Consider the following 15,488-nt stretch of genomic DNA (forward strand, 5'->3'; position numbering starts at 1 on the left):
AGGCAGCTGTTCTATCTTGCCAATGCAGCGCAAACCCCGCTAGGTGTATGTTATCCGTGTTGTTGTCCAGGCACGACTCAGTGAAATATAAGCTATTACAGTTTTTATTTCCCGTTGGTAGGATTTTCACGATCGTAGCTTGTCTTTTTTGTTATTCAATGATTGTACGTTGGCTAATAGGACTGATGGTAGAGGCAGATTATCCACTTGCTGTCGGATCCTTACAAGGCACCCCGACCTATGTCCTCGATATCTCCATCCCTGTCATTCGCATGAGAAAGAGATTTTGGCCTTGTCGAGTGTCTGAAGTAAATAATTTGCGTCCGACTCATTAAATAATTTTTTTTAGTAATCGCTGTCCTGACATCCAGAAGCTCTTTTCGGTCATAAGAGAAAGTGGCAGAAACATTATGAACAAAATAAGTTACAAATAACACAAAAAGACACACACAATAGCACAATTGGTCAGAAGACCGTAAAACGGCAGGGATCTCCTCCGGCGCCATTCTCATGTTACCTTTTTAGTTACATGGCTTTTCTAGCACAGATAGAAACTGCAACCGCGTTTCTACAAAGGCAGATATCCTACCTGATGAGCTTCCCTGATGTTTTCGTGAACTTTCCAAATCCTTTTGAATGCATATAACAAAAATGTATCAAATCATTTACTATATTTTCTTATTAGCCTATGAATAAACGTGATTGCAATTTCTATCTTTCCTAGAAAAGCTATAAAATTAAAAATGAAATAGGATATTGGTATTGGCCCTCAATATTCAAATTGGTGCATCCCTTATTGAATGTATAAAACTTGATAGAAAGTATGCAGACATTGGCCTCCCCGGTGGCGCAGTGGTCTAAGGGAGGGTATGGCCGGCAGGGATATCCTTGTCTCATCGCGTACTAGCGACTCCTGTGGTAGGCCGGGCGCAGTGCACGCTGACCAGGTTGTGTGGGAGTTGTAGCGTTGAGACAAGACAGTAACTACTAACAATTGGATACCATGAAAAAGGGGATACAAAAGTATGCAGAAATTATAATGGCCTATACATTTTTAAATAACTGCCTTGACCGTGTGGTTAAAAAGTACACCCCGAGATTCAATGCCTAGTTGAGAATTGGATATGATGCCACTCTGCTTGACACTCAGCATTAAAGAAAATTCAATCCAAAAACGATATATTTGGTATGTGTTTCATTATTGCATTGTTGATAAAGTCCTAAAATGTTTTGCATGTCAGCAATCAAATTTTGAAGACATATAAATACAGAAATACAGTCGGTATGATGCATAATAGATCAGTTCAAAACCTCTCTGCCAATAAAAGCTTGTTTTAGGGTTAGGCTACATTTCCCTCTCATTAGGCCCTTCTGCTCTGGTGGATTTTCCCACACTGTGGTTAATGTACCACTTTGGTACCCTTCCCACTCAGATCATACATACAGTCCTAGAGACATTCTTACTTGAAAAATATTTTTTTTGCTTAACAAACAAGATTATTTTATTTTTGACCACAACTACTATAGTAAGGTACATCGTTGCTACCCAGAAATGATTTGATAGAGATTTATTTTATTTTATTTCAGTTGCATTGGGCCTTTAAAATGCAGAAAGTCGTTTTCAATTTTCTAAATGGAAACCTTTTGTTTGATGTATTTGATGTCATACCACACATTCTGCTCCAGCCATTACCATAAGTATTTCCTCCCCAAATGAAGGTGCCACCAACCTCCTGTGTCTGGAACGCAACCGATCTCTTACCCAACTGATTGCGCCATCTTGCAGTTGTAATTGTCTTTAGGCAGGCTAGGCTATATTAACCAAAGACTTTAATAACTAATCCAAGATAGACCACCGCCTGTCATTTCCAATCGGAACAAAGTAGTCATGGTGGGCAGAACAAGCAACGAGGGAGGCAGAGCCAAGCACAAACTACTGAGATCTTACAAACTAGTTCACACTGTTTGTAACATATTTTTGGGGCGAACAGAAAACTGTATTGATATCAAATGTTTCATCATTAAATAAAAGAGCATAGGGCGGCGCACAATTGAACCAGCGTCATCAGGGTTTGACCGGTGTGGGCCTCCATTGTAAATAAGAATTTGTTCTTAACTGACTTGCCTAGTTAAATAAAGGTGAAATAAAAAAGTTAAAGAAATACATCCCACTGCCGGCCGCTGGGCTTCCTCTCATCATCATATTTGGTAGTGTGGAAACGCCAACCGGATGCTTCACAATTAGACATCCGGTGGAATATCTGGCTCCTTGCTCCATCTTGGGTATTGCTACGTGTGGTACATGTGGGGGAGAGTGACACCCTACTCGCAGTTCTGATTCAATTAACTAAGTTGACCAGACCTATCTGCTATTTCACTGGGTTTTATGGGAGACACACCCAGTTAGGCAGACCAGAACTAACCTTTTATTTTTTTCCCCAAATGGTAAACGGTCTGAGTGAACTATCGTCAGTTTTCCACCTCCTTTGTTGGCACTTCGCCCTTGCGAACGTGCTCGAGCCGCCCCTGTTGTCGCGCCTTGTTCGGACTTGTCTGCACTTCAGTCGCATTGGAGAGAGAAAAGAGCGGGACCTGTCCAAAAACTGAACCGTATCCACACAACTCTGAATTTACATTAAATATGTCTACCACCTCCAGCTGTCAAAAGCCCCAGGTAAGGTTTTATTTCTTTCGAATTTTGCGTATTGTCATTGTTGGTAGATGTTGTACTGTAACGTTCTGTCGTAGGCCAGTCCTAGCCCACCGGGAAATGTGTAACGTTACATTTAACACGAGGTTGCTTGCTTGGCTGTTTTTTAAAAACATTTTTATATGCTGACCTCTGTCGGGTAGTTTTTCTAAATGTAGACGGGTTTTACTGCACTGTAGCCTACATGTTTTACATTGAAGTTTGTTAAATAGCATATTCCCGCATTGTAGTGAGTGGCCAAGCGCAGAATGAATATCTACAATTTGTCGTTGGCTGCAGTGACAGATGTAGGAGCATCATTACATGTCTGAGTTCTTTCCCGAAACCACTGTTAAAGTTGCAATTGAAAACGCTTGAAATTTACCCACTGCCCCAGACCATATGAGGAACGGCTAAGTGCGCCGTTAGATTCCCCCTTTAAACCTTTTATATGCAGATCTCCGCTAAACGTGGAATCAAGAGCTGACTGCTGATAACTTCACACACACAAGGAATCTGACACATACAAAGTTGCCAATGTATTTGCAACCGCTACAAATAAGCAAAGGATATCAATATGCTTCAAATGAAAACAGAAATGACTGCATTAAAATATGAATAGGTTACATAGGCCTATATAATTAAATAATTTTGAAGTACATTTCATATTCATTTAATTGAGTTAAGCAACTCGCTGTAAATTTTGCCCCACTATATTTTGATATGTAACAATGTCCACAATGTTTCGCAAATCTAGTGCATTATTTAGTGCATTGTTATAGGGTAAGCATTCATTTTAGACCCCCTCATTATTTGCATCCATATGTGATATCTCTCTAGGAGCTGATCCGTCATCAGTATTGTGAAATAATTCTAATGTTATGGTAAGATTTTAATGGGGCAAACTGATCCGAGAGAAGCGCTGCTTTTCTTTCGATCCTATCATTTTCGGCTCAAACTCCCAAATGATGCACTTAGCGAACTTTCTCTCTGTGAAACGTATGACTTTTTCGGCTGTTGTGGGAAAGATGCATCGTTAAAACGCTAAGTTCCATCGCTATAGGGAAACCAGGCCCTGGCAAGTATAGCAGGCAGGCGACCAAACAAAAATAGCCTTTTGTGATGTTTTCCTGGTGCGGCCTCTTTCGTAATACACTGTAATTGCCATGTCCTTCGTGTTTTGTTTTTTGTGTGTGCATAGTTGGTAGTGTGTAGTCATGCCATCTATTGAGGCTTTGGCTCCGCTGACCTACATGCTTGTGTTATGGGACTGGGGTAGACTGACAAACCAGTCACAGCGCTGTGGTCTGATGTCTCGTGCAAGCATGCTCCACTGTACGCTATGTGCACGCCCAGACACCAGTCTCAGCGACAGACAAGTTGAGCCAGCCAATAGAACTGCTTCAGATTGGGTGTTGGACCCATCATCTGCGAGGGGCAGTGGTTACACTCGTTGACACTGCCCACCAACTGGGTCGGCAGCATGGCAACACGGGTAGGTCTACAATTTATCTTTTTGCTTTTGAGATTGATAGGTGGCTACAATTTATCATGGCTTTCTACATTATCACTATTAAATGAAAGGTACAGTTTACTGGTCTGAACCTTTGACAAATGTAACTCAATCCAGGGATGGAATATATCATTGCATTCCTAATCATCCCGAAATGATGAAAGGTGAATTGAGGAGATTAGTAGTATTTCAGTTTTTAATTAAACTTCTGTTTTTGTCAGCATGCTGGGGGGTGGCATGTAGCATAGCGATTAGTATTCTGCCAGTATCCAAAAGGTTCCTGGTTCGAATACCAGAGCCAACAAGGTGAAAAATCTCTGTCCTTTAGCAAGGCACCAAATTTACTCGAGGCACCATACTACAATGTCCGACCCTGTAAAACAGCACATTTCAATGCACCTATCTGGTGTATGTGACACTTTTTAAAAATGCTAATGGTGAAGCAACCCGTTGGTTTCAACACTACTTCCGGTAGCTACTCACCCCAATGCTAGGTGTTGCATCCAATGGGCTGTTATAACGTTAGTTAGCCTAGCATTCTGGCGAATACTGAACCATTGCCATTTTTCTTCAAATCTGTAGAGATACACAACAAAGGATCATCAAACCCACCAGCTCAATCTTAGTATTTCCAACCATTGAGATTTTCTGTGGTAGCAGTGACATTAGTCTTGTCATCTGAGTGAGTGACATTTATGTTGTACGATGTGGCAGTAGCTAGTTGTCCTGTCCCTGGCATAGGTTAGGTTTTTAGGCCTAGGCCTCTTCTTGGCAAAATCTGGATGACGCTGGGCCAATTGTGTGCCGCTCTATGCGTCTCCCAACCACGGCCGGATGTGATACAGCCTGGATTTGAACCAGGGACTGTAGTGACATCTCTTGCACTGAGAAGCAAGCAGTGCCGTAGACCGCTGTGTCCATGTTTGTGTAAACTATTAAACTGTACTAGAATGCTTAAAAGGATGCAAAAATGTTAAATATCGGCCAGAAATGTCGTATTAGTGCATAACTAGTCTTCACTCATCACTGTGGCTCTTCTCAAAGTAATTTTTTCTTTGCATCAAACCGCAAGTAAACTAAGCCTTTTACATCCATTGAGAATGACAATGGTTTCTTAATTTAGCCTATTTGAAAAATCTTTCCTGCTCTCTCCCTTTCGATAACCACTCAGCATGAAAGGGAAAAAAATGTCATGCTCTGATCTGGTGGAAACGTCATAAAATAGGCCTACCTCAATCAATCAAATGTATTTATAAAGCCCTTTTTACATCAGCCAATGTCACAGTGCTATACAGAAATCCAGCCTAAAACCCCCAAACAGCAAGCAATGCAGATGTAGAAGCACGGTGGCTAGGAAAAACTCCCTAGGAGGGCATGAACCTAGGAAGAAACCTAGAGAGGAACCAGGCACTGAGGGGTCGCCAGTCTTCTGGCTGTGCCGGGTGGATATTATAACAGTACATGGCCAAGCTGTTCAAACGTTCATAGATGACCAGCAGGGTCAAATAATAATAATCAGTGGTTGTAGAGGGTACAACCGTCAGCACCTCAGGGGTAAATGTCAGTTGACTTTTCATAGCCAATCATTCAGAGATAGTGAGTTAGCGAGTGAGAACGTCCGGTGAACAGGTCAGTGGTGCCACAGGCAGAACAGTTGGAACTGGAGCAGCAGCATGACCAGGTGGACTGGGGACAGCAAGGAGTCATTCGGCCAGGTAGTCCTGCGGCATGGTCCTAGGGCTCAGGTCCTCCGAGAGAGAGAGACTTAGGGAGCATACTTACCTGACTACTTCTTATCCCTTGGCAAATAGCCTACAGCCGTCTGTCTGGAGCAGGAAACTTGAGGGCCCAGAATATTTTATACATTGTTGCAAGTTTGCTAGCATAAGATTTAGGCCAGACCAAGTTATTTGTTGATGCAATGTTTCAAACAGGCCATGCATAGTCAATGGGATTTTATAGGATATTTATTTTTATCAGGATATGTTATACCTGTTGACTGCAGTGTTTTTATGTGTTGGCATTACGTCGGCAACTTTTATGTATCGGCAATGGCACTAGACGTTACTTTTAGATAGCGTTTAGATTAAGCACATGACATTGAGTTAGATTAAAAATGTTAAAAAATCTATGACTTTATTATGAATTAAATGAATGTGCTTTTCTTTTTTTAAGTAACAGGCACGCAGATCAGTAGAAATGGTATTATAACTTGGCACTCCAAATGGATAAGGTTGCCGACTGCTGGTGTAGCCTACTACTGGCAACCTAAGGAACTTAAAGGCACAATGTGAAGACCAGCGGGAGGAGAACCATCTGGACATTTATTTTTCTGGTTAGGCTATATCAATCTGACTCCCTCTTCAGTAATTTGTCTTTATTTTTTAATCGCAGTGCTGAAACCATCAGACAAGCTCTAGTCTACATATAGTTTTATTTTATTCAAACTTGTGGGAAAATATGTGGGGGAAAACACGCGCAAACCGACCCTGTTCGACCAACATTTCTTTTTTGTCGGAAATAGCCCTAAATCGATTACTGAAATATAGACAGACTAACTGGTCTCTACCTCACTGTGAAGACTTTAAATGTGTTTAAATTTATGAAGACTTTAAATGTGCCTCTCCTCATTCACCTTTTCATTGGCCTTTGTAGAGCAGCCCTGATAGCATCAGTCAAAATGCTTATCAGAATCAGGAAGTGTCTCTGATTGGGAAAGAGAGATATGTAGGAGAGGGATATGTAGGAGAGAAGAGTGGGGGGGGACCTAAAGGAGCAGAGAGCCAGTGGAGCATTCAGAAGGATCTTCTGCCAAATGTTATGTTGTATAACCGCTAGTAAAGTGGGCCAACTGACCCATATATGTACGGTACATACAGGGGCTATGGCTGCTGCTCTAAAACACACACACTGGCCTACAAACATCCTTGATTCAACTCTTGCTTACATACTTATGCAAGGACACACACATACGCAGTTAGGCACACATTCAATTTTATAACCCGCCTGGCCAACTCTGTCACTTCATTCTGCCATGCAAGCTATAGCACATCCGACACACACACACACGGAGTAGGCTGGAGACACACCCAGATTCAAAAACACGTTCCAGATTTCAGTAGTGTAGCGTTAGTCATGTGACGTTCTGTTTCACAGCAATGCAATACATTTTTCGTAGTTCCCCTTGTACTTCCCCTTTCTCTCCCCTCCTTGCCTGTACAGTTTGTCCTTACTCCCCCTCTCTCCAGTCACCATGCTGTTGTGTAAGACTTGTGTAAGGCATGTGATCAACAATAGTAAGGGAATCATTCATTTTATTACGACAGAAGGCAGGCAGAGAGGAATCTGATCTGTGTGTTCTTTCGTCTTATGCCTCTGTGGGGTCTGGCTGCTGAACAGAACTGCACTTGGATGCTTCTGGCTGGAGTGTCATTGATCCCTTAACACACTTCATAATACTTATTCAAGTTGTTTTCTGTTGTGATGCGTCTGTTTAAAAGACTTGGTGGAGAAATCTGCTTTGCATGTTTGTGTCCTCAGGTGCATCCTGTTTCCTTGATTGCAGTCCACCTGTGGTAAATTTGTTAGACCAAAGATTGAACTCTTTGGCCTGAACGCTTAAAACCTCTTTGGGATATGTCAGGGAAACTGCAGAGCGCCAAATTCAAATAAATGACTATAAAAATCAAACTTTCATTATCTTCTTGACGCTACCGATCCCGTTAGCGGGATAATTGTCATCAACAACCGCAGAATTTCAGAGCGTCACATTCAAATAATATTACACAAAATATTTATATTCATGAAATCACAAGTGCAATATAGAAACACAGCTTAGCATTTTGTTAATTCACATGTCTTGTCAGATTTTGCTTTACAGCGAAAGCAACCAAGCGTTTGTAAGTTTATCGATCACTAGACAAAACATTATGAACACCTAGCATTAAAGTAGCTTGGACACAAATCAGAAAAGCAATAAAATGAATCGCTTACCTTTGATCTTCGGATGTTTTCACTCGCGAGACTCCCAGTTACACAAAATGTTCCCTTTGTTCCATAAAGATAATTTTTATATCCAAAATAACGCGCCAAACAAACGGAGATATGTTCAGAAATCCACAGGCTCGAGCGGTCACGACAACTCAGACAAATTCCAAATAGTATCCGTAATGTCCACAAACATGTCAAACGTTTTTTATAATCAATCCTCAGGTTGTTTTTAAAAAATATATAATCGATAATATATCAACTGGCACTGTCTTTTTCAGTAGGAGAGGGAGAGACGATAGCTGCCCAAGCTCTGTTGCGTCCGGTGTTCGCATGAGTTTATCTTTCTCGCTCATTTAAAAATATATATATATATCAGTTCTGTTATACCTCACAGACAATATTTTGACAGTTTTGGAAACTTTAGTGTTTTCTATCCTAATCTGTCAATTATATGCATATGGGCCTGAGAAATAGGCCGTTTACATTGGTTTACAAACTGTCCTTTTGTTTGATTAATTCCGTCGATTATATATCGAAAATGTCCATTTATTTGGAGTGGTTGATCCAGAAAAACACTGATTCCAACTTGCTCAACGTGACTATTGGGAGACTAATCAGAGTTGATGGTAAGCTGAACGGAGCAAAGTACAGAGATCCTTGATGAAAACCTGCTCAAGACCTCAGACTGGGGCAACGGTTCACCTTCCAACAGGACAATGACTAAGCACTCAACCAAGACAACGTAGGAATATGTTTGTGTGTTAGGAAGAAAGTTAGCGGTCTGTCTTGTGGGTAATATTAGTATTGAGATCCCAGACACACATTTTTCTTCAGATGAAAGTTGGGTGGTTTTGAAGTCCGCCAGGGATATTAACTAAAGAGCTTTCAAAGAACTACCGGGTGGTGGCTTGGCTGCAATTGTGCTATCATGATACGCCAAGGTTAACAGTTTAATTTGGCAAATGGCACCTAATTTAATTAGTTGGTATTTGATCAAATGTTGGAAAAGCAATGCCTAAAGTGTTGTTTGCTAAACTAAAATGCTACTTTGCCCTACACCAGGGGCAGGCAACTAGATTTCACCACTACCAAGCCCAAGAAAAGTTACTTTCAAATGCAATATCACTTAATTTCTTGACTATAATGAGACAAGATCGGGTCTTTCTTGTTGGAATGCCGCGGCCCGATTTATCGGGTGGATTCACCGCTACCAAGCCCAAAAAGAGGTACTTGCAATATCACTTAATTCCTTGACTATGAGACAAGATCAGGTATTTTCTTCTATTTGTTGGAATTCTTGGGATCAGATTTCCTAAATGCTAAAATGTTTGGGGGGCAGTATTCCTGGCGATGTTAGTATTTTTGGACCAATAACTAAAATCTAAAATACTCTAGGGGGATATTTTTTGGCCTGTTGCTGACCCCCACCCCTACATACAAACTACACATTCACACTCCTACAGTTTCCAACCCAGCTGAGCACAAGATGCCCGAAACAGAAAAAGTTTGACAAAAGTCTCTTTCACACACAGCCTTCGTGGCGGTTTTAAGAATGTGAGCGTGTGTATTGTTTCTTCTGTCTGAACCGTCTTGGACTGGAGGAAGACATGGTCGTCATTATTTCCAGCAGCACACAAAGAGCAGTTTGTCTGTCGGTTTGTCTGTGTACAATTTTGAATAATGTGTCTCAATAGGAAAATAGTGCTTTTACACAATGTAGAAGCCTAATGTTCCACAAATGACTTGGTAATTTCAATGACTGTTATTCGTTCAACATCTTAGCTCTTATAATAAACTGAAGTGCTGAAGTTTCATATGTGCTTCAAAAGTAGCTTGAATTAATGTAGTCTGTATCTCAACCAAATAAAATAAAAATATATTTTCTGGTGCTCCTAAATTTTATGTGGTGCGCCTAGTTGAGACTACCAGTGCTACCAATGAAAAATGTATTTAGATCCCTGTCTGTGTTTACAGGAGAATGTCAGGTCATCAAGTCTGTAAACTGAAGCACAGCTGGGTCATGCAGCAAGACAATGATCCAAAACACACAAGCAAGTCTACACCAGAAGGAACAGATGGAAAGTTTTGAAATGGCCTAGTCAAACATCCAGACCTGTTATGTTAGGAGCTGAAATGAACAATTTCCCACACCCACGTTTTATTAAATAAGTATCTAATTTGTATTCATTCACTCTGGTTCCCTTTATCTAATATTAGGTTTTGGTCGATGATCTGGTATTCAGTGACAAATATGCACAAATAGAGAATCAGAAATGGGGCAAATACTTTTTCACGGCACTGTAGCTGTCAGCACCAGTGACAGCAGTTAGGTTGGCTATAACATTGTAAGTACACTAGTAAAATAGCAAGGGTAGTTCCATGTTGGATAGTCCTAGTCCTCGGCAAAGCACATCCACGAGTTTGAGCCGGATTCAGCGGTAGTGTCTGGGCTGGGTAGCCGGTGTGGAGGGGGCAGGGATCAGAGGGCCTGTTCTTAAGACTTTAGAGAGGGACACTGAAGGAGTGGAAAATGGGAGGGTGGGGGTTAATGCTACTGAGAGACTATTTTAGTGACTGGACTGTCGGTGTGCTACTTGACTGCAGCAGTCACTCTGCTTGCCTGCTGGAGATGCCATGAAGTAGCTTAGTTTAAACACATGGGTTAAATTCAGACCTTGTTCTGAGCATGTGCTTCTATCCTATCTATTGATCTCACTGCAGTTTGGTGTAATTTAGTTGTGACAAACTTTCTCCTCTCTCCTCCAGGTTATAATGCACGACCAACACAGAAAAAGTTTGACTCTATAGCCAACGGGATCCTGAGGACTTGATTACAGTCGCTTCAAGCCTGATAGTTTGCACCGGTGCGGCTGCCCCCCTACCCCCGGCTCACATCCCTTTGGTCAACTGGCATTACTTCTGACAGCCCCCTTCCTCCTCCACTGGTTAATAAGACTTGGGTTCCCTTGTGGTCTCTGTCTACTTTGCCTGCCTTCTCTTCCATCGGTCCCTGACTCTACGGACACCAGTAGCAGTCCCTGGAGTTACATAATCCTGTATTAGGTATGTTTTTATTATTATTATTAATGCAAGGGGCGGATTACACACGCACAATGCACATGTGCCTAATCCAAGTCATTGTGATCATGAATTAATCAAACAAGCTTTTATGAACGATGCCAGAATCATGCCACTCTACTCTGTGTGGGACTGATGGTTGACGTGTAGTCATATGGGGATAGAAATTTAGATACTTTTTTTGTCTTTTTCATGTTTCCCCTCCATCCCTCGCTGGTCAGGCTCAGCCCCCAACATTAAACAGTGAGATGATTCCCAATGGTTATCTGCTCTTTGAAGATGAGAGTCTCTTGGATTCCACTGTAGCCAAGATGAATGCCCTGAGAAAGAGTGGACAGTTCTGTGACGTGAGACTGCAGGTACGTGTTTTTTTCTCTTTTTTTTCCGCTCTCGACCCCCCCGTCCATCTTTTGGGAAATGATACCATTACTGAGTCTTGAACTATGAGAATAGAAAGGTTCAGAACTTTTGTGAAAGAGCACTGTTGAAAAATATATGGCAAATAGAAATCAACTGGATGGTATTCAGAGATGGCTGGGAGGGGTTGAATGGAGCTGAAGGATGGGACTAAAAATAACAAAAAACGCATGTTCTGATGTGTCCAAATTTGAGATTTTTGGTTCCAACCACTGTCTTTGAGATGCAAAGTAGGTGAATGGATGATATCTGCATGTGTGGTTCCCACAGTGAAGCATGGGGGAGGAGTTGTGGTTCTGCTTTTTTGGTGACACTGTCAGTGATATTATTTAGAATTCAAGGCACACTTAACCAGCATGGCTACCTCTGCATTCTGCAGCGATACGCCAACCCATCTGCTTAGTGGGACTATCATTTGTTTTTCAACAGGACGACCCAAAACACACCTCCAGGTTGTGTAAGTGCTATTTGACCAAGGAAAATTAGTGCTGCATCAGATGACCTGGCCTCCACATTCACCTGACCTCAACCCAATTGAGATGGTTTGGGATGAGTTCGACCGCAGTGAAGGAAAAGCAGCCAACAAGTGCTCAGTATATGTGGGAACTCCTTCGAGACTGTTGGAAAAGCATCCCAGGTGAAGCTGGTTCAGAGAATGCCAAGAGTGTGCAAAGCTGTCATCAAGGCAAAGGGTGGTTACTTTGAAGAATCTAAAATATATTTTGATTGAACACTTTTAGGCTAAGTTTTGATGACTATTATTCTACAATGTAGGAAATAGTACCCCCCCCAAAAAAACTTAAATGAGTAGGTGTCAACTTTTGATTGGTACTGAAACTATTCAGTCCCTTTTCCATATTTTGTTACAGTACAGCCTTATTCTAAAATGGATAAAAACATTGAAGAAAATAATCTACACAATGCGAAAACTGGTTTTTAGAAATGTTTGCAAAAGTATTCAGACCCTTTGCTATGAGACTCAATTGAGCTTAGGTGCGTCCTGTTTCCATTGATCATCCTTGATGTTTCTACAACTTGATTTAGAGTCCACCTGTGGTAAATTCATTTGATTGGACATGAGTGGGAAAGGCACACCTTTTCTATATAAGGTCCCACAGTTGACACAGCATGTCAGAGCAAAAACCAAGCCATGGGGTCGAAGGAATTGTCCGTAGCGCTCCGATGAAGGGTACCAAAAAATGGCTACAGCATTGAAGGTCCCCAAGAACACAGTGGCCGCCATCATTCTTAAATGGAAGAAGTTTGGATCCACTAAGACTCTTTGTAGAACTGGCCGCCCGGCCAACCTGAGCAATCTGGGGAGAAGGGCCTTCATCAGGAAGTTGACCAAGAACCTGATGGTCACTCTGACAGAGCTCTAGAATTCCTCAGTGGAGATGGGAGGACCTTCTAGAAAGACAACCATCTCTGCAGCACTCAACCAATCAGGCCTTTATGGCAGTGGCCAGGCGGAAAATCACATTTTATTGGTCACATACACATGGTTAGAATATGTTATTGCGATCGTAGCGAAATGCTTGTGCGTCTAGTTCTGACAGTACAGCAATATCTAACGTAATCTATTTGTAATATATGATTTCACCTATTCACCCTCTAGTAACCTTTGTAATAAAAACGCACATCCTTCAGTACAACACAGAGCATACTTTTAATGTTATTGTTTTATAAAAAGCTATATTAAATAAGAAAATTAAGTATTAGCTTTATAGGTGAAGGTCATTGCTTTTTATGTGGCCAAGAAACATCACGCTTTTGTCTTACGGCACAGCAAAAGTTTCATGTCACCCATTATGCTGAATGACAGTAGCTTTGTTATCCCATGTAATCATGCAATTCATATTTACTTGTTATATGAATACTGAATATGATCATTTTAAACTATATTATGGCCTTTTAAGGTATTTCAAGGCACATTAACTTTATATGCCGTTGGAGAGAGCTGCATGGCAAAAGAATAACGCAGATTCAGTTGCTAGGGATGAAAGACTAGCCACTAGCAAGGTATTGTTACTGTCAGCAATAGAATAGGAAACAAAGCTGGGTGGATAACACGTAACCTTTTTGGCGCAGGCATTACCTTTGACGATCTTCTTTGTTGGCACTCCTAGATGTCCCATAAACATCACTATTGGGTCTTTTTTTCGATTAAATCGGTCCATATATACCCTAAATATCGATCTATGAATAGTGTGTGATCCAGGAAAAAACAGCGTTTTAAAACGCAACGTCATTTTTTTAAATGAAAAAAGTCGACGATAAACTCTCACAAAACACTTCGAAATACTTTTGTAATCCAACTTTAGGTATTAGTAAACGTTAATAATCTATCAAATTGATAACGGGACGATGTGTATTCAATAGCTCCACGTCTTGAAATCATGTTCAGAAATTTCTCATCCAAAACATCCTGTCGGAGACCGGAAGGAATGGGCTCTCTCTCACTCGTTTGACCAAGAAACAAAGGCCAGGCAATTGACAAGACTGGCGACATCCTGTGGAAGCTGTAGGACTTGCAATCTCAGCCCCATGTAATTTGGTTTCCCATAAACAATAGATGCAAGTGGCGCATTGATACTTTTTCCAGTTTTCAGTGATCAGTTTTTCTTGCGCTTTTCAATGAAACGCAAGGCTCTGTTATAGTCACAGCCGTGATTTAACCAGTTTTAGAAACGTCAGAGTGTTTTCTATCCACACATACTAATCATATGCATATACTATATTCCTGGCATGAGTAGCAGGACGCTGAAATGTTGCGCGATTTTTAACAGAATGTTCGAAAAGGTAGGGGGTAGAACCCATTGATAAAGGTGAACCACAATTAATTGACTGAGGTTGCAGTACCTACAGCTTCCACACGGTGTCTAGAGTCTTGTCATTTCCCTTCGAGTTTTTTCTTGGTCAAACACATGCAGGGCACCGTATCTCCTCTGGTCTAGGACTGGATATTTTCGTTGAGTTTCTAGCCGGACATTTTTCCAGACGGACAGCTAATGATCTTTACATCGCCTCCTGATGAATTTTATCGCTTATTAACGTTTACTAATACCTAAAGTTGCATTACAAACGTATTTCGAAGTGTTTTGTGAAAGTTTATCGTCGACTTTTTGAATATTAAAAAATTACGTTACGTTTTGAAACAATGTTTTTTTAGTTTATCACAGTCTACATATAACGATATCTAGGCTTTATATGGACCGATTTAATCGAAATAAAGACCCAAATAGTGTTTATGGGACATCTAGGAGTGCCAACAAAGAAGATGGTGAAAGGTAATGAATGTTTTCTATTTTATTGTGCGGTTTGTGTAACGCCGAAATGCTAATTATTTTGTTTACGTCCCCTGTGGGTCTTTTGGGGTGTTACATGCTATCAGATAATAGCTTCTCATGCTTTCGCCGAAAAGCATTTTAAAAATCTGACTTGTTGCCTGGATTCACAACGAGTGTAGCTTTAATTCGATACCCTGCATGTGTATTTTAATGAACTTTTGAGTTTTAACTAATACTATTAGCATTTAGCGTAGTGCATTTGCATTTCCAGAGCTCTAGTTGGGACGCAAGCGTCCCGAGTAGAAGCAAGAGGTTAACAGGTTTTAACACAGCGCGCATCCAACCTGGAAGCCAGCCGCACCAATGTGTCGGAGGAAACACCGTGCACCTGGCAACCCTGGTTAGCGCGCTCGATGAGACAAGGACATCCCTACTGGCCAAGCCCTCCCTAACCCGGACGGCGCTAGGCCAACAGAGTCTCTGTTGGCACAGCTAGCGCTGCAGTACAGCG

General features: G+C 41.3%; 1 protein-coding gene across 2 annotated transcripts in view; it reads left to right on the plus strand.

Moving 5' to 3' along the window:
- The first annotated feature begins 2,280 nt into the window (after positions 1-2,280).
- The window catches only part of LOC115145306 (influenza virus NS1A-binding protein homolog A-like), a 120,740-nt gene continuing 107,532 nt past the window's right edge, over positions 2,281-15,488 (plus strand). The window contains exons 1-3 of one of the 2 annotated variants that reach the window (XM_065003188.1): positions 2,281-2,674; positions 10,959-11,255; positions 11,492-11,629. In XM_065003188.1, the coding sequence (XP_064859260.1) occupies positions 11,519-11,629 (111 nt within the window). In that variant the 5' untranslated portion in view covers positions 2,281-2,674; positions 10,959-11,255; positions 11,492-11,518. The remainder of the gene's footprint in view (positions 2,675-10,958; positions 11,256-11,491; positions 11,630-15,488) is intronic. The other variant, XM_029686778.2, reaches the window with a different exon arrangement.

This window comes from Oncorhynchus nerka, linkage group LG17, assembly GCF_034236695.1.
Source record: "Oncorhynchus nerka isolate Pitt River linkage group LG17, Oner_Uvic_2.0, whole genome shotgun sequence".
Taxonomy (NCBI): domain Eukaryota; kingdom Metazoa; phylum Chordata; class Actinopteri; order Salmoniformes; family Salmonidae; genus Oncorhynchus; species Oncorhynchus nerka.